At 39.3% G+C, this 18,125-nt stretch overlaps 2 protein-coding genes across 2 annotated transcripts in view; one reads left to right on the top strand and one right to left on the bottom strand.

Moving 5' to 3' along the window:
• Positions 1 to 4,504: 4,504 nt before the first annotated feature.
• Art3 (ADP-ribosyltransferase 3 (inactive)) overlaps positions 4,505 to 18,125 on the top strand; it is a 119,892-nt gene continuing 106,271 nt past the window's right edge. The window contains exon 1 of the mRNA XM_074041983.1: positions 4,505 to 4,598. The gene's annotated coding sequence lies outside the window, so the exon portion shown is untranslated. The remainder of the gene's footprint in view (positions 4,599 to 18,125) is intronic.
• Cxcl10 (C-X-C motif chemokine ligand 10) lies at positions 14,659 to 17,080 on the bottom strand. The gene is made up of 4 exons (XM_020187738.2): positions 16,936 to 17,080; positions 16,279 to 16,405; positions 15,961 to 16,050; positions 14,659 to 15,503 (listed from the first exon to the last, which is right to left on the bottom strand). Exons 1-4 carry the CDS (start codon positions 16,994 to 16,996, stop codon positions 15,485 to 15,487), a joined length of 297 nt encoding a protein of 98 aa, XP_020043327.1. The 5' UTR covers positions 16,997 to 17,080; the 3' UTR covers positions 14,659 to 15,484.

Below are 18,125 nucleotides of genomic sequence, written 5' to 3'. Positions count from 1 at the left end.
TTATTCACATGGCCACAGGACACACCGAGCTGCAGGGGAAGTTGAGAAATGTGATCTTATTCTAGTTGACCAGCTAAAGATTGGAGGTTCCATTACTGAAAAATGATGTTTCTCCCTTGGGGAAGCTGAACTAGGGCAGGAGCCCAGGCCCCTCAATGGGCCCATGACGTCCCCTGACTTTGTGTGGCTTCACTCTTTCCTAGTTGCCATGTTAACATTGTAGCAGACACTCCTCCAAGCCTCAAAGATGGAATGGGCTTGTGTCTGAAAGCAGTCGCTGCCACTCCCACCCCAAAACTCACAAGAGGCATGTGGACAAAACTGAGACAGATGGGCTTCCTTAAGCACAAATACTGGTTTTTGTTATCTTTCTGATGAAAAATGTTCTGATGAACAAAGAAGTAAAATCAGGGAATCCCTGGCCTTGCCATAGAAAAGCCCAAAGTACTCAAACATCCTCAAAGAGTTAGAGTATTTATTTTTTGAGGAACCATATAACATATCCAGTAAGAAGGGTGCCAGATGTAAGCAATTTTATGAAAGAACAGAAGATAATTCCTAATTTAAAAGTAAGTCTTAGAAAGCAATGGCTGAAAATTTATGTAGCAGCTTTTGTTTTGGAAAGAAACAAGTTGAAAACATGACAAATGTATCAGTGTTTCATACTTCCTATCCCGAGTTTATTGTGAATGACCTATTTGAATTGGTAGAAATACGGTAACTTGATGTGCGTAGGAAAATCCTACCTGTCACTGAAAATAGAGTTTGTTCTTTTGAAGCACAAAGTATTAAGAAAAGAAACACACTGTGGCCATCACAACTTCATATGATTCTTTTTTTGGGTGGTACCAGGGATTGAACTCAGGGCTTCACACTTGCTATTTGAGTGCTCTACCACTTGATTTACTCCTTTCCTCCGCCCCGATCTCTCCTCTACCCCATTCCCCCCATCTTGTCCAATTTGCTTTAGTTGATTTTGTGTGTGTGTGTGTGTGTGTGTGTGTGTGTGTGTGTGTGTGTGTGTTACTGGGATTTGAACTCAGGAATTCATGCTTGCTGAGCAGGCACTCTATCACTTGGGCCACTCCACCAGCCTACTTTGGTTGATTTTTGATGGAGTCTTGTGCTTTTTTTCCCAGCTGGCCTCAGAGTGTGATCCTCCTACCTCTGTCTCCCAAGTATCTGGGATTATAGGCATGAACCACCATGTCCAACCCTCATCCAAATCTTATTACTGAGGTCAGCCAGCTCTAGGATGAAATTTAGTGTAGTTTTGCATAAATATAACTGTTCTACTACCTACATCTTTTGCTTTTTCCAAATGTTTCAATATCACCGAGTGTCCCTGATAGTAAAAGACTGGCTTTGAACTATGAGAAATTGTACATTCATGTCCATTTTCTAAGGGGTATAAAGAGCCTACTATTTTCCAAAAGAAAACTAAACATTCAGTAGCAAGCAACTTAAAAAATTTTAAAACTGTTATTACATCTGCTCTGGAAGTTCAAAATTCTTCTGGCAGCAGAAGTTAGGGCCAAGATAAGTAAGACAATGCTAATTAGAAATAATGGACACTTTTCCTCAGAGGATATTACTCTCTGGAACAGGAAGGAAGTGGGAGGACAGGAAATTACAGGATAAAAGACCAAAATAGGAAAAAAAAGTTCTCTAAACATGACCTGAGAAAAAAGAATGCGAACAAATGAAAACAAAAGAGTTTTTGTGGTTTTTTTTTTTTGTGAAACTATGGTTTGAACTCAGGACCTAAAGCTTGCAAAGCAGGAGCTCTACCATAAGAACACAAATAACAAATGTTGGCAAGGATGTGAGAAAAAAGGAACCCTCATACACTGCTGGAGGGAATGTAAACTAGTATAACCACTATGGAAAACAATATGGAGTCTCCTAAAAAAACTAAAAATAGAACTGCCATATGATCCATCAACTCAACTCCTAGGGATATACCCCACTACTGATAAATGGATTAAGAAAATGCAGCACTGGGTTTGAATTCAGGGTCTCATGCTTGCCAGGCAGGCATTCTACCACTTGAGCCACTCTACCAATCCTACAATAGAATTTTTCATTTACAAAATCAGAGAGCAGGAGGGTGGAAAAGGTCCTGCCTAGGCAGGCTGGTACCAGTGGGAGGGGGAAGGAGGTGGGGAAAGGGCATGGGAGGGTGAATACAGTGCAGATACTGTGTACACATTTGTGTAAATGGAAAAAAGAGACCTGTTGAAACTATTCCAGGAATGGGGGAAGGGAGAATAAAGGAGAATGGTGGGAGTATGATACATTTGATATACTGTAAAAACTTTTGTAAATGCCACAATGCATCCTCATCCAGCACAACAATAAAAAAATGAAATAAAATAAAAATTTAAAAAACAGCTTAGGGCTGGGCATGGTGGTTCACACCTGTAATTCCAATTATATGGGAGGTGGAGATCACGAGGAACTCTGAGGTCAGCTTGGGCAAAAAGTTAGTGAGACTCCCATCTCAACCAACAAGCTGGGTGTGGTAATCCATGTCTACAATCCCAGCTTCATGGCAGGCTTCATAGGAGGATCATGGACCCAGGCCAGACCTGGTGAAAAGCAAGTCCCTAATCTAAAAACTAACCTAAAAAGCAAAAATGGTTAAAGGTGTGAGTCAAGTGGCAGAGTGCGTGCCTAGCACGTGTGAGGCTGAGTTCATGTACTATGCTCCCGCTAAAAAGAAGAGCTTAGAAGTCTTAGCACCATAGGCCTTTACTGCTTTAAGGCTGGACAAAAATATCGGCAGAAGACAATGAAAGTATTGAAACAGTCTGACCAAGAGCTTGATAATATTAGGAAAAAAATTGGAAATATTCTTTAGTCTATAATATAGCTCGTAGACCAACTTCAGCCAGTCATTGGATACACCCATTAATATAAGAAAAAAACCTACAGAGCTGTTATTTTTCTATAAATTGACTCAATATACTATGCCATGCACAGATCTTCCTCTTCCTTCTCCACCCTCCTTGTAGACTTCCAAGAATGGGGTTTCAATGAGGTAGCTTATGCAACCTCCTTTTAAAGATTATCCTAAAGTAATCTCCTTGGAAAAATAAATCAAACCATTAGCATATAAATCATTTTTCTCTTCCCTCTCCTCCACCAGGGGCTCCTTCTCTCTCCTCTCCCTACATTGGTTGGTTTAACTCTTGAATTGTATCTAACTTCGGAGGCAGGCGACACTCCAGGTATATCAGAACTTTAGTAAAACAAAAAGAGTGAAAAATATTTCTGGAATCAAATAAAAATCATCTAGACAATGTTTCTCAACCTATTTTTCATTATACACTCCTCTTCCCTAGGAAAATGTATTTAAATGAACAGAAATCTAAATTAAACCAAATTTCTCCTTAAAAAGAGAAATTGAGTACTAAGAAATAAATTTTGTTATGTAGGGCTGAACTTACATGGGTCACTAATCATTGCAAAATCTAAGAAATCTTAGCCTTCCAAAACCAGTGTTTGTTTCCTTGAAGAAATATTACCTCCCTTTCAAAATGCATTCTACAGAATAAGGGAAAAGCAGCATTAGTATAAAATGCTAGCACCTGGTTTCTGTACGAATTACTAATGCCTAAATAGAATATTACAGAATTGTTTTTGAAGCAAACCTGTGATGACTGTTAGGAAAATGCCACACACCGCACACAAAGGAGTCTCACGAGAGGTATGTCTAAAAGTTTAATAAGCAAGGGCTAGGGATGGGCAAAGCGAGGTGGCAGGAGATAAGGGACAGTGGGCTTTGTTCTGCAAGGAATGAAACCAGCTGCAGCTCAGGCTGCAGAATGGTGGCGAGGGGCAGTTCTTATCAATGACCTTTGATAAAAGCTTACTCATGTGGTCATGCTTAATCCTGGTAGCGACTGTGACCCTGCAGAAGGCAGCGCTGGGTTCAGGTGCCAGCTTTGTAGAATGCTTCTGTGAGCCTCCGCTCTGTCCCCCGGGGACGCCAACTCCACAGGTGGTAGCTAGTGATTGACAGCAGCCATGCTCGCCAACTGCAAAGCTAGAGCCAGCGGCCAGCCCTCCTAGCGAAGCACGGGAACGCGAAGCTTCTAAGGAGAAAGCCTGAGGCCCAGCATGGTCGGCCCAGTTCACACGTGCAGCCTCTCTCGGCGTCATTCGCCTTGTTGGCTCCTTCCCAGCCCACGGTGTCTACAGGTGACCTTGTCGTGTAGCGTGCGGGCCGGGCATGCCTACGTCACCTTAGTCACTCAGGCAGGACAAGGACATCTTCTCCCAGGAATCAAGAAGATTCTAGAAGCTCGGCCCAGACTGCACTCAGTGCATGCGTTCACAACTCTTGAGAAAGGGAGCTCAGCAGGTCTGGCCACTGGCCAGGGCCTCGAAGCGCGGGTTGCAGGCCGCCGACCCCTTCCTGCTGGGGTCCGCTCACTGCGCATGCCCGGCCAGGCCAGCGTGCTTCCAGAACCTTCGTCGGCCCGCCTGCACCTGTCGCCTCACGCTCGCGCTGCAGGCGTCTGTCGTCGCCGGGTGTCCCGCTGCCTGCGCTGGTCCACCAAAGGAGGAGAGAAGCACTTTGGAGAGAAAAGGTAGTGTGTGCACCTTCGCATGGCCCCTCTGTCCCTGAAGGACCCTGGGGGGGACCAAGAGGCCCTGGTCCTGGGGACGGGAGGGAGGGGCTGCCCGAGGGGACCGCCAGCAGAGGGGACAGCGGGAGGGAGGCCGTTGGACAGCGGAGGCCCTCGAGGCCCGTGGCCTCGCCCATGGCAGAATGGCGGGCTTGCGCGTTGCTCCTCCGGGTTGGGGGAAGCCATGGCCGTTGCCTGCCGTTGGGGCCTGGGGGACGGTGTTCCAGGCCTCGGCTGTGACAGACGGCCGTTCTGGCGGGCGGCAGGAAGGAGAAAGCCACCACGGACGACTCACTTACGGCCAGTCAGGGCTTTTAGGGGAAACAGAAACCTGCGAGGAGACATGGCAGGCGTTTGCCAGAGACCTGGGAAGGCAGCCAAGGACCACCAGGACGGCTGGAGCCCACAGAGGCGTTTGCTTCCCTCTGAAAATCCCCCGTTCCGGTCCCCGCGGAGCCCAGGGTGATGTCACTGCAGGAGCCTTGCGGAGCTGGAGCCTCAGCGCTCCCGCGGGCTGTCTGGCCTTCCCCTGGTGTTTTTATTTATGGAATCAGTGAGCTCGGTTTAATTATGTGAACAGTGTGACATTGTGGCTGTCAAAGCGAGGACGGGCGGGGGAAGTTCCCCTCATACTGAAACCCACCCCCAGCCGCGTTTGAATTTCTCACGTTGCGGACTTCCCCCTTCATGCAGCAGCTATTGCTCCTAGAAAAAGTTCCCGGCTTGAAAAGGCATCTTTTGAAAGCTTCAGAAAACCCAGCTTAGCATTCTGACTCTTACTGGTCCCTTTTTTCTCTCCATGCAAGGAGTTGTTTTTTTCTTTCCAAAATATAGTCTGGCAAACGATCTGCCGACAAATGATAGTTGTGGGGTTTTTACAACGGGTCTGAATCTCAGGTTTTTAAGAGAAAAGAACAACCCCTTCCTTCACTAATTTTACTATTCTGGCTTCTTTGTTTATATTTCTCATGTAGAGCCGGAGGGCTGGGTTAGATTTGTGAATAAACCATCTTGAGAGAGACTGTCAGGACATCGTGTAAGGACAGCTGTGGCTAAATGTTGGCAGTAACACATTTTTGTTCTGTGACTTTTTGACAAGTCAGTTTATAATTTGGTGACATGTAAGTATAGTTGTTAAAGAAGCTGTTGTTTAACCTGAGGAAGAATTATCCTAAAAAGACAGAAAAGGGTTTTGTTTTTTTGTTTGTTTTTTGGCAGTACTGGGGTTTGAACTCAAGGCTTTGCACTTGCAAGGAAGGCATTCAACCACTTGAGCCACACCTCCAGCCCTTTTTGCTCTGGCTGTTTTTAAAAATTTATTTTTTATTGTGCCGGGGGTACCCTGTGGCATTTACAAAAGTTCTTACAGTATTTCAAATATATCATACTTGAATTCATGCCCTCCATCATTCTCCTTTATCCTTCCTCCTGCTCTGGCTATTTTGATCTTGCTTTTTGCCCAGGCCAGCCTGGTCCCTTGATCTCCAGTTTTATGCTTTGATGACAGGTACACACCACCATGCCCTGCTTTTTTCATTGAGATGGGGTTTCACTTAAAATTTTTTTAAATAACTACAAGGAAAAAAATCCATATTCTTGGAACCCTTATTTACTGTTGTGTCACTCATTTCAGTTTATTGATCAGCCTTTATTATGGTTCTAAACTCTGCTGCCACAAATGTTAACAATAATTTCTTCCCTCAAAGAACTTTTAAGTTTAGTGGGTGAAAACAGTATGCAGATTAACTACATAGGTGAAATGCAAAGGATTGTATAAAATTATTGGGTTCAGAGAAGGCCTCAACAATGGCAGATAGTTCAGACATAGTTGTTAGAGTTGGGTCTGAAAGGGAGAATTACCTGGAGTTTATTACTTAAATTTATTACTTGGAGTTTGTTATGTGAAGGTAGTTAAGGTGAAGGAAAGATACTATTCTGAGCAGGGAGCATAAGAAAGTATGCCAGATTTCAGAGCTGCAAGCACTTTGGAAAAGGTGGAGGTCAGAATGAGAATGAGGGAATGGTGAGGAATGGGGCCAGAGATACAACAACAACAGGAGGATGAAGGGCCTTGTAAATCTCTAGGTGAGGACACATGGACGGCTTTTAACCAAGGGAATGACACGAAGAAATTTAAACCTGTCTCATTGAACGATACCTAGTAGCTAATCTTATTTCACATAAACATTTCCTTATATCTACATTTTTTTAAAAATAAATTTTAAAATATTTCAGTAATACAATATTACTTCATTATTTCTCCTTTTTTTTGCGGTACTGGGATTTGAACTCAGGGCCTATACCTTGACCACTCCACCAGCCCTTTTTTGTGATGGGTTTTTTTTCTGAGATACTCCTTGTTGGAATTTCAAAGATGAAGTTTAAAAACATTTCTAGGCAGGGAGTTGTGGTTCACATCTGTAATCCCAGCTGCTCAAAAGATGGAGATCAGTCAGGAGGATTGTGGTTAGAGGCCAGTCGGGGCAAAAGAATAGCAAGATCCTGCCTCATCCAACAAGCTGGGCATGGTGGTGGCATGCCTGTGGTCCCAGCTGTGTTAGAGACCATAGGTAGGAGAAGCATGGTCCTAAAATATGAGCCCCTACTTGAAAAATAACTAAAGCAAAAAAAAGGCTGGCAGTGTGGCTCAAGTGGTAGAGCACCTGCCTAGCAACTATGAAGTCCTTAGTTCAAACTACAGTGTGAATCAAATACCCTGCTTCAAGCAGATAGATCCTTTGCCGGAGCAGACCCACGGATCAAACGGGAGCCAGCAAGGGGTTCATGTGCTTTGTTAGCCATTGTAGCCATCAGCCAGTCAGTCAGCCGTCATCATCATGAAGCAGTAGCTCAGTAGCAAGCCCCCATCAGCAGCAACAGTTGGTCAGCAGCAAGTGTTTCGGCTGCTCTCTGCAGTGGATTTTATACTAATATAGACAAAAGTGGGACATGAATCCAGACACTAATTACATAACTAACTGACTTTGAGTGGTTACCAAATAACAATGTACTTATATCTAGAGTTCACCTGTGTACAGGCGATTAGCTTAATAATCACTTTCCCTACACCGATGTAGTCAGAATTTTTTTTTTCTATGTATTTTTCCCCACCCCCTTTCTATATTTTCTGTAACCTTTTGACAGATCCTGTGCCAGGAAGATTAGACAAATTTTGTAATACCACTACTAATATGTAGATGTGTCTGTTTCTCAAACCTCTTACCATTTATGTTTACTTTAGTTCATTTACTGTATGAAAATTGGTATCTGAGATTGTCTTTTTTTTTTTTTTAGACATACTGACCTTTTAGCTTGTGTTGGCTTAGTACCTGCCTAGTCTGCCTTTTGAATCTGAATTGTTAAGTATAGTCAGAGTACAATAGACTCTCCTTATCTGGGGGGAAGACATTCTGGGCTCTCTGGTAGAAGCCTGAAATTATGGGTAGTACCTTCTCCCCTGTATGTACATAAATAAAGTTTCATTTATAAATTCGCCACAGTAAAAGATTAATAACAATAATAAAATGAAACAATTATAACATACTATAATAAAATATATGTGAATGTGGTGACTCTGTCTCTTTCAGAATATCTTACTATAATCACCCTTGTTGACTCTGGGTAACTGAAACTGAATAAGGGGGCTGCTACTATATTGGTATTATAAATCTATGTCAGTTCTTTATGGGTTTTGGGTAGAAATTTAGTACACTTTTAGTTAAAACAACTGCTTTTATTTTGTTGCCATCTTTTCTTGATTTTTAAAAATTTAATATAACCCATGTTGTGGGTTGAATTATGTCCCCTCAAAATCCTTGTGTTGAAGACATAACTGCTAGTGTTGTCAGAATGTGACTGTATTTAGAGATTGGGTCTTTAAAGAGGTAATTAGGTTAAAATGAGGTTCCTAAGACCCCTAACATTGGACCTGTTGCACAAAGATATCAAATCAGTTGTCTTAAATATGCTTAAAGAGCTAAAGAGTACTAGACAAAGAACAAAGGAAACCAGACAAAATTAGGATGTCAATAAAGAGGTAGAAATTACAAAAGGGAACTAAATTAAAATTCTGGATCTGAAAAATACTAAGCTAAAGTGAAAAAAAAATCACCTGAGGGGTTTGATAGCAGTTTTGAGCAATTAGAAGAAGGCAGCAGCTGATTTGAAGATAGGACAATCAAAATTATTGAGTTGAGAATGAAACATTAGAGGGCATGGATTTACCTTCCTCTTAACAGCTATTGTTGTTATTAAAATATTAAGCTTAGTTTTGAAATATTTTTTATTTTCAAAAGGCAGACAGACCCTGCTTAAACCTTCATTCTATTTTCACATAGCCCCCTACATGTATATCATGATTTCTACATGGAAGCAAACCATGACTAATTACATGAAAAATCATCATTGTAATTCATGTACAGGAACTTGAATGACCAACATCTGAAAAACCATGCCCCTAGTTAAGATTGTCAACCACTTACTGATTTACCAGTCCCTTCAACTATCTCAGCATAATAAAACTAGCTATTTGTCTATCTTACTAATTATTACTGTTCTTGTCATACATTATCCATCAGATACAGTAACTACATTTTCATCTGTTAAATATACCGAGATGTAAATTATGGCTGGATTATTTGTTGTCTTCATGTGAACAGAGCCTCCATCTTCTTTATGTGCTTATTTTTACATGTAGGTTGAGGCTTATACTATGGCTCACAGATTTTCTTAGAAACATGAAGTAGTAGAATTATCTTATTGTAGTTATAGCTACAGCATTTATAGGTTCATCTTACCATGAGGATCAATGTCCTTCTGAAGTGCAATCATTACCGTCCTCCTCTCAGATATTCCCTTATATTGACACCAACATAGTAGAATGAATCTGAGAGGGGGAGTGTTTCAGTTGACAAAGCCATCCTAACAGTTTTTTACTTTCCGCTTTATCCTACCATTTAGCATCAAAGCCATAGTAATAGCATATCTTGTACTCCTCCATAAGACAGTATCAAACAACCCATCATGAATAATTTCTAAGTTGACCAAAATTCCATTCCACCCATATTATCCTTGGCTTCCTGATTCTAGTTTTAATATTATTTACATTAGTCCTATTTCTCTCATAGTCTGGTAAACAGTTTGAAAGTAGGTACTTTGGATATTATAATGGGAGAATGTCATCATTCCTTCTGTGCTCATCTGGTGACTCAGAACTTGTAAGCTCCTCTTTTTTTCCCAAGTTTACTTTCTCTTAAGGTTCAAGAACTTTCTAAGGTCTTCAGAAAGTTGACTTGTCTTTAAAGATAACACTGATTTTCAAAGGATTCTAGCTGTGGCACACGTCAGTGTGCCATATTTATTGAATAAATATCATTCATTAAGTCAACAAGTATTTATGGAGCGCTACTATGCACCCAGTACTCTTTTAGGTGCTAGGGATATAGTAGTAAATAGTACAGGTGTAGTCCCTGCTCTTGTAGACCTTTGTGGGTATAGAAGAGACACAAATATTTACAGGCAGTGATAAGGGCTATAAGCAAAATTAAAGGAGAGTAAATAGAAGTATGATGAAAGTGGTGTTAATTTTCAGTAGATTGGTGAGGAGAACCCACTCTGAGAAGGTGACATAAATGGAGACCTGAATAAAAGTGAGAGAGCAAGCTATGGAAATGGTAGAATATGTTTGAGGCCAGTGTGGTTGGAGTAGAAAAGTAAAGGAAGAGAATGATAGGCATGAGGTGGAAGAGTTATGCAGAACTTTGCAGACCATGATGAAGGAGTTTGGTTTTTATTATGTGTGACGAATGCTCTTGGAAGGATGACAGCATTTTAACAGTATCACCCTGGCTATTGAATAGATGGTGAATAAATGGTGTCAGGCAAGAGGGTAAGTAAGGAAACTAGTAATAGTGAGCACGCTGTTATTCCAGTGACCTGAAGTATGTGTACTAGTAGCTCATTGAATTTTAATACAAGCCACTAAGTTTTAGCTTAGCATGGAGTAAGAAACTCTAGTATGTATATGACTGCTTTTCAGGTCATATCTTTCTGAGAGATAAGTAATTTTGTGGAGGTCACTAAAAAGATAAATCCTAGTCCTTTCAGACTAAAACTTGTAATTTAGTGTCTTTGAAAAATCATTTTCATTTGCTTGAACTTTTTTCCTTCCAATTAAAAGCAGCAAAGTTCTTTGTAGAAGATTTGGAAAATAAAAACAAAAAGAAATAAATCTTCTATAATCTTATTTCCCAGGACTAATGTCTTAAGGATTTCAAAATCATTTGACTTCAAACAGCCTTCATCAGTCCCCAAATGCTAATATAGTCAAGATTTCTTTAATATAGTTTTTCTTTCCAGTATTGAGAATTAAACCCAGGACCTATGTATATTAGGCAACTAGCCAATAAGCTCTACCACTTGAGCTATGCCCCTAGCCCTTATTGAGCTCTTGGTAGTTGTTTCTCTTAGAAACATTTCTGGATGATTGCTCTTTCTGCTTGTGTGTGTGCGTGTGTGCGTGTGTGTGTGTGTGTGTAGATGTGTTGCTTTCAGCATGCATATGTGCTGCTGGGGATCAAATCCAGCACCTTATACATGCTAGGCAGTCACTCTACTACTGAGCTACAGGCCCAGCCCCTCTGTTTATTTTTTATAGATTAGTCAGGCTTAATGATTTGTTCAGAATCAACAGAGTAGCCATTTGTCATTTACTTAACTGCTCTTTTGACATTGTAAGCCAGTCCCTTAATGAAGGGAGAACAGTGTTAGCTAGTTATCAAGTTCCAAATATGGAGCAGTGATTGACGAAGTATGATCTGACAAAGGAACTTAAAGAGACAAGATTATAATCATTTTTCATTTTCCAGGTCTCCCTTTTTATGGGAGGCAATTTTTTTTAGATCAGATGCAACATTTTGGTGACTATGGTCCATATATTTCCCTAGAAAAAAATTGTTCTAATGTGACCATACTATAGTAGATGCAGCTATTTGTTCATTATGTACATCACATTTTATTTGCATCAAACATGGGAATTTTCTACCCAAGAAAGGGATTCTTTTTTACTTCTGATCTAAGTTCCCTAAGGTAGTAAAGTTTTGTGGGTTTTTTTTTTTTTTAACGTATCTGTCAAGACTTCTCTAAGTTAGGTTTCTGCATAAGTCCTATTTTCTGGCTTATAATTGTTAAAAATCACATTTAAACATTCTATTTGTGGCAGAAATGAGTACATTTTCTCTAAAGTTTCTACCCCTAATTGCAATTAAATAGTGCAGTGTGATTTATGGTGGACAGGTAAAATGTGGACTGCAGCTTTTAGAACCAGGTATTTCACTTCCATCTTTTCTCTGTCATGGCAACCTTTGGTTGAGATAGAGGGAGACTGTATTTCTGAGTTGAAGAGAAGCCTCATCAAAGTATATGGAACTTCATATGAGCAGGAAATAAGCTGTCATTGCATTAGGTCTTTAATACTTTGAGATACTACAACATAATCTATTATTCTTACACAGTCATTTCTTGGTATGTGCAAGGAATTGGTTCCAGGACTCCAATGGATACAAAAGTCTACAGTGCTCAAGTCCTTTATATAAAATGATGTAGCATGTACATTTAACATACATACATCCTCCTGTATACTTTAAATCATCTCTCAATTACCAAAATGTGGTAATTCTCTTATTCTTCCATTTAGCTATTGAAGTTATTTATTTCACAAAGACATCTCACAACTGGTCATTTTTTGGGGGATTCATTCTTTCTTTTTTTGGCACTGGGGTTTGAACTTAAGGCATTATTCTTGCTAGACAGATGCTCTTACTGTTTGAACTACTTCACCAGCCCAGTTCTTTCATTTCTTTGCTAATTTGTTTTGCCTTTTTAGTATAAAGTAGAGCATATGTTAGAAAGAAAGGGAGAAAATAAGAAAGAAAGAAAAAAGAAAGGAAGAAAGAGGAAGAAATGTAAGGAAAGGAAAAGAAAAAGAATATGGAGATACAGATGAAAGCACAAACTGTCATCTGCCCACTGTCTGGGTTAAAAATAGAACTTTACCAGGCCAGAAGCCTCTTTGCTTCTTCTTGATTCCATTTTCTTCACTCCTTAGAAGTACATGCCATCTTGAACCCTACCTTTGTTTTTTTTTTTTTTTCCACTATATCTGTCTTTACTCCTTAATGAAATGTTACATTTGCCTGGTTGAAAACTTATAGGAGGATGGGGGTGTGACTCAAGTGGTAGAGATCCTGGTTAGCAAGCATGAGGCCCTGAGTTCAAACCCCAGTACCACCAAAAAAAAAAAAGAAAAGAAAACCCAAAAAACTTATAAAGCTTGTAAGTGCTTATAAAGCACATTGCATGTACTCTACTGTGACATCCGGCTGTTGCTGCTTCCTCTTTTTTGAACCTGAGGATTGAATCCAGTGTTGTAGCACTGACCTACACCTCCTCCCTTTGTTTTTTTTTTTTTTTTTGAGACAGTCTCACTAAGTTACCCAAGCTGGCCTTGAATTTCTGAACCTCCTGCCCACCCTTCCAAATAAGCCTGGGATCACAGGCTTATGCCACCACACCAGGTGAGTGACATACTTCTTTTGCACAAGATTGTTTTTGAGATTCATTCATACTGATGTGTATAGTTGTACTTTATTTTCACTCATATATATTTCATTAAATAAACATACCTCAACTATCCCCTTATGGGAATCTTTTCAGATTTTTACTTTTTTTTTTTTTTAACAGTGCTGCTATATAGCATTCTTTTTTGAGGGGACAGTTAGGATTTGAACTCAGGGCCTCATGCTGCCTTGGCAGGTACTCTGTCTCTTGATCCATGCCCCCAACCGTTTTTGCTTTCATTATTTTTAAAATAGGGTCTGAAATTTAGCCTGGGCTGGCCTGGACCATGATTCTCCTAATTATGCTTCCCATATAGCTGGGATGACAAGTGTGTACCACTATACCAGCTATTGGTTGAGATGGGGGTCTCTCTAACTTAATGGCTTTGAAGTTCAAATAGCATATGCATCAGTCACCATGTCCAGCGCTGCATGCTGCTATATAGTATTCTTATACTTGTCTTATACCATAGACAAAAGAATTTATCTGTGGTATAGACACAGCAGTAGAATTGCTGGGACATAAAGTATGTTCATGTTCAATTTTAATGTCAAACTGTTTGTCAAAGTAGTCATAACTATTTTTTCTTTCACCAACTGTGGAGGAGCATTCCTCATTGCTCTGCATCTTTGCTAACCATTGGTGTTACCTCACTTAAAAGTTTTTGCCAGTCTGATGGTGTGAAGTGGTATTCTGTAATGATTTTAATGTACATTTCCTTGATTTCAAATAAGGCTGAGCATTTTTTCACATTAAGGGTTTGTGCCCTTTTCTTCTGTGAACTTCTTACTCCCACTTTTCAGCTGGTTGTCTCTTTTCCTTTTTTATCCATGAGAATTCTTTATATATTTTAGGCACTAAAACTTTGCCAACCGATTGTCCTGCAGTATCTTCTTAGTAACTAATTGGATGTGTTGGTGAGGGACTTGCAGTATGGAATCACTCCTGGTTTGTGATTTGGGGAACTGAGTGAATGATGGTATAATTAAACTAGGACATAAAATGGAGAAGAAAAAACAGATCTAGGAGAGAAGGGAATTAATTTAAGATATTTTGATGGACCGGAGAAGTGGCTCAAGTGGTAGAGCATCCGCCTAGCAAGTGTAAGGCCCTGAGTTCAAACCCCAGTACCAACAAAAAAAGAAAAAAAAAAGAGATTTTGGAATTTGAAGTTCCTGTGGCGTATTCAGGTAGCAATGTCTCATAGAAACTTAGGGTATGGTGTCTCTGGCTCAGGCCAAGTTCTCTTATGACACATCAGTCATGTAGGAATCTTACAGGCCTTTCACAAGGCTGGAGTTAGAAGGAATATGATAATTCTCCAACTCATTTGTCCATCCAAGCTATTGATTCTCCAATCCAAGCTTCTTATGAAATAAATGCCCCAAATGACCCACACACACTTCTTCTTAGTTATAATTACTTTATTATCTTTTCTGGTCTCTCAATATTTAGATATTCCTTTTTAATATTTCCAACAGAGTGCATAATTTTTATTTTGAAAACCATCCAGCACCTTTTTCTTAATAACATTAAAAACTGTTGTCTAGATTTTAAAACTACTCCAATTACTCACTAATATGTAGTACCTATTTACACAAGTTGCTCCATATACAGCTAAGAATTCTACTTTGTACAATCTTTCATTAAATAATATATACATATACATTTCCAGACATTTCTGTCTTCCTGTTGGTATTTGGACTTATATGCATATAACCACCAAAAGAATATGGGTCTCTTGGGAGGATAGCAGTAGAAGTCTATAGAGGAAAGATTGTTCTTAAAAAAGCAAATTGTATTATTGCTTTGGTTGCATACATTTTAGTTATTTGAGATTCACACAACTCTGATAAATCTAGAAGTGAAAAGATCTCTTAGTAACCCTTAGAACATAGAGGTGAGAGAGTGTCGAGGTTTGGCACATTCTCTAAGATGCACCTCAGCATAGCTTGGTAGTACAGTACCAGTGAGGAGTTATCACTAGCTATTAGTAATAAAATTTGGAACTCTATTACTGGCGTTATTAATAGTTCAGGTTTGATAAACCATCCACCTTCTCACAGGAGTAGCAGCAACTAATTTGGTGGCTGTTGTTGGTCACCTTTTAGGAGAATTGCAAACCAGGGACAGTTAGGGCTTGACATATACTCTGTGTAGGAAAGTAATGGGAGAGGCAGCTTCTTTGTGGTCCATCCTTATAAGCAGTAGAGTGATTTGCTTCTCTGGTTTTAAGGAGATCTTTTAGACCTATAGGAAGAGAAAAGGGGGTATATTGAGTGATAGAGTCTCATTTCAGTCCAGGTTCTGCTTAAAACATACTGAGTTCATAGATAACCCAAAGATCTTCAGGTAAAAGATTTGGTGAGCTTTTCTGCTACTACTCAGTCATTGTGGATTATAAGGGCTGCTTTTTTTTTTTAGGCAAGGAAAAAGTTTGGGGAAATTTGGCAGTTTTGCTTAGTTACAGCTCTGCTTCAAGGTTGAAGTTATTACCTGTCAACTTCCAGATAATGTCAGGATAACTTCAGGTGTTTACCACATAAGATGGCACTTCAGTGTATATATAAATGGAGGTTGAAAAGGGCATGGTGGTGTCTACTTTTAAGCCAAGAGTTCCATAGCAAAGCCCAGTAGTAAATGTTTCTAACTTCCCAAGGTCTTCATTTCCTAAACAGCAGTTTTCTGAAAGCAATAGCAAACATACCTTTCTTTGCTAATGGCTTTCAATACATTCTTGATGGCCTTGGATTCTGGATTGAGACATCTCTTTTTCCCATTCTTTTTCATTATGGCACTGTAGAAGTAAATAGTGAAAATATTTAAAATAATGTTGGGCTAACAAAAGAGATGGAACACACAGTTCCAAAGTCAGACATTTAAGTTTCACTCTAGATATTTTTCTTTGCTATTCATTAGTTTTAGAGTCAACACAAACCCTTAACTGATCTTTTGTAATTATTATCACATACTTAACATATGATTACAGCCCAGGAAGTGATTATCAGATGGGATTTTTACTCACATGATCTCAACACGTGTACAAGATTGACTTGCAGGAATAATTTCAAGTTTTTCAATGGACCTTGGGTTAACAGGTTGATTACTGATCTCAATGCAGGTGCAACGTATAGTTCTAGAGAGAGGCATTCCTTTAAGAAAAAAAAAGATGGATAGAGCAGGGGAGGTTAGCACAGGGTTTCATTTTAGGCATTTAATGTGTATTGAGTAGTTTTAGCAGAGCCCATATTCCATATTGTCACATGGTCACTTATCTGAGGAGGGATGGAACCCATTGTAACACATGTCTGAGTAATTAAATAGTTGATTATCTGGAAGAAGGGAATTGCAACTTGTTGACTATAAGATCTGTTAATTAAGCTTAGTTAGCTCAGGAAGAATCTATCTAATCCTCTTTTCCTTCCCTCAGTTTTTTTTCCCTCGGTCCTCCTTTTATTCTGTTGCCTTCTTCCCTTCCCCTTTCTTTATTTTATTCTGCTTGTTTCCCTGATTTCAACCATTCATATATAAAATGGTTGTAACCAGAGAAAATTTCTGCACATTCTTATCTCATTCATTGAAACACAGTGAAACTTTCAAATATACTGCTTCTGCATTTTTAGAATTTATTCTCAGTCCTACATCTGATTTTGTAAATTAAATATACCTTGATGTTCCTTACCTTCAGTTACACTCAGTGTCAGAAAGATGAGGCAGCAAATAAGAATGGCACTTCGGTTCATGGTGTTGAGACTGGAGGTTCCTCTGTGGTAGGCTCAGAGCTTGTCTAACCAGTTGATGAGTGTCTCACAAAACATCGGGCTACTATGCAGTATTTATCAATAAAGGCATTTTCCCTCCCTAACTCTGATTGGATAACATTATAGTTGAATCAGCAAAATCTGTTGGCTGTTCTTTGGGGAAGTCCCATGTTGCAAAATCGAAGGTATTATTTTTATTTATTGTGGGCTCTGAGTTATGGAATTTCCCTCTGTCTCCTTTTTTTCAATGAGTGAGTTAGGTTTCACTTTCCAAACCATGAACTGTTTCTTGAAAAAGAGAACTTTACTGTACATAGAAATCATGTTTTTAATAGAAAGTTAATCTTAATCCTTCACCTCCTGTAAAATATCAACTTAATTTTTAAGCCAAAATCCTAAATACAGTTTTAAATTTTGAGTATGCCTTAATTATGTTTTGCATCAATGCAGCATAAAGCATAAGTAGGAATATACTGCATTATTTACTCTGTGGGTTTCAGAGATATTATAGTTTGCTGTTCCCCCCCCCCCACAATAACCCTATAATGAAGGTAGTAGTTATTTTCATTTTATTGATAGAAGAATTGTATTGGGTCACATAAAGGTTGCCATTCATTTATTTTATGATGCATTTTCCAACATTTATTTTAAACTTTTGTGATTATTTTCAGAGTCCATTAAAAAAATATCCTCAGGAATAGGAATTTTTCATCTTTTGTAGGTAAATATTTTTGGTAGCAGCAAGTTGTAGCTGATGATTAAGGACAGGTGGTTTAGTGGGTAGTGCTGTTAAGTACTATAAAGCAATAGAGGTAAAAAATAATGAGAATTCCATAAATGCTTCGGCCATCATTAGAATAAGTGACTAGCCTCCAACATAACTATTTTGAGAGAAAACACTAATCATTTAAACATTAATTTCTGGTGTGTTAAAATAAGTTTTATGTCTTAGAGTCAGCCTCTGAATGAAAACATTGTAAAATGACATCTTATAATGGTGTGAGGGCTGGGAATGTGGCTCAAGTGGTAAAGTGCTTGTACAGTAAGGGCAAGGCCCTGAGTTCAAATCCAAGTATCACCAAAAAAGGTAGAATAGTGTGAGAAAAGGATT

This window comes from Castor canadensis, chromosome 9 (assembly GCF_047511655.1).
Source record: "Castor canadensis chromosome 9, mCasCan1.hap1v2, whole genome shotgun sequence".
NCBI lineage: Eukaryota > Metazoa > Chordata > Mammalia > Rodentia > Castoridae > Castor > Castor canadensis.
This window is presented reverse-complemented; position numbering and strand designations above follow the sequence as displayed.

What these genes read in the sequence shown, in the direction of transcription:
- Cxcl10 (XM_020187738.2), bottom strand. Translation starts at nt 16,996, where the DNA reads ATGAACCGAAGTGCCATTCTTATTTGCTGCCTCATCTTTCTGACACTG. An exon ending in GACACTGAGTGTAACTGAAG is followed by an intron (nt 16,406 to 16,935) that starts GTAAGGAACATC and finishes TTTTTCTTAAAG; the next exon opens with GAATGCCTCTCTCTAGAACT. An exon ending in TGTACACGTGTTGAGATCAT is followed by an intron (nt 16,051 to 16,278) that starts GTGAGTAAAAAT and finishes TTACTTCTACAG; the next exon opens with TGCCATAATGAAAAAGAATG.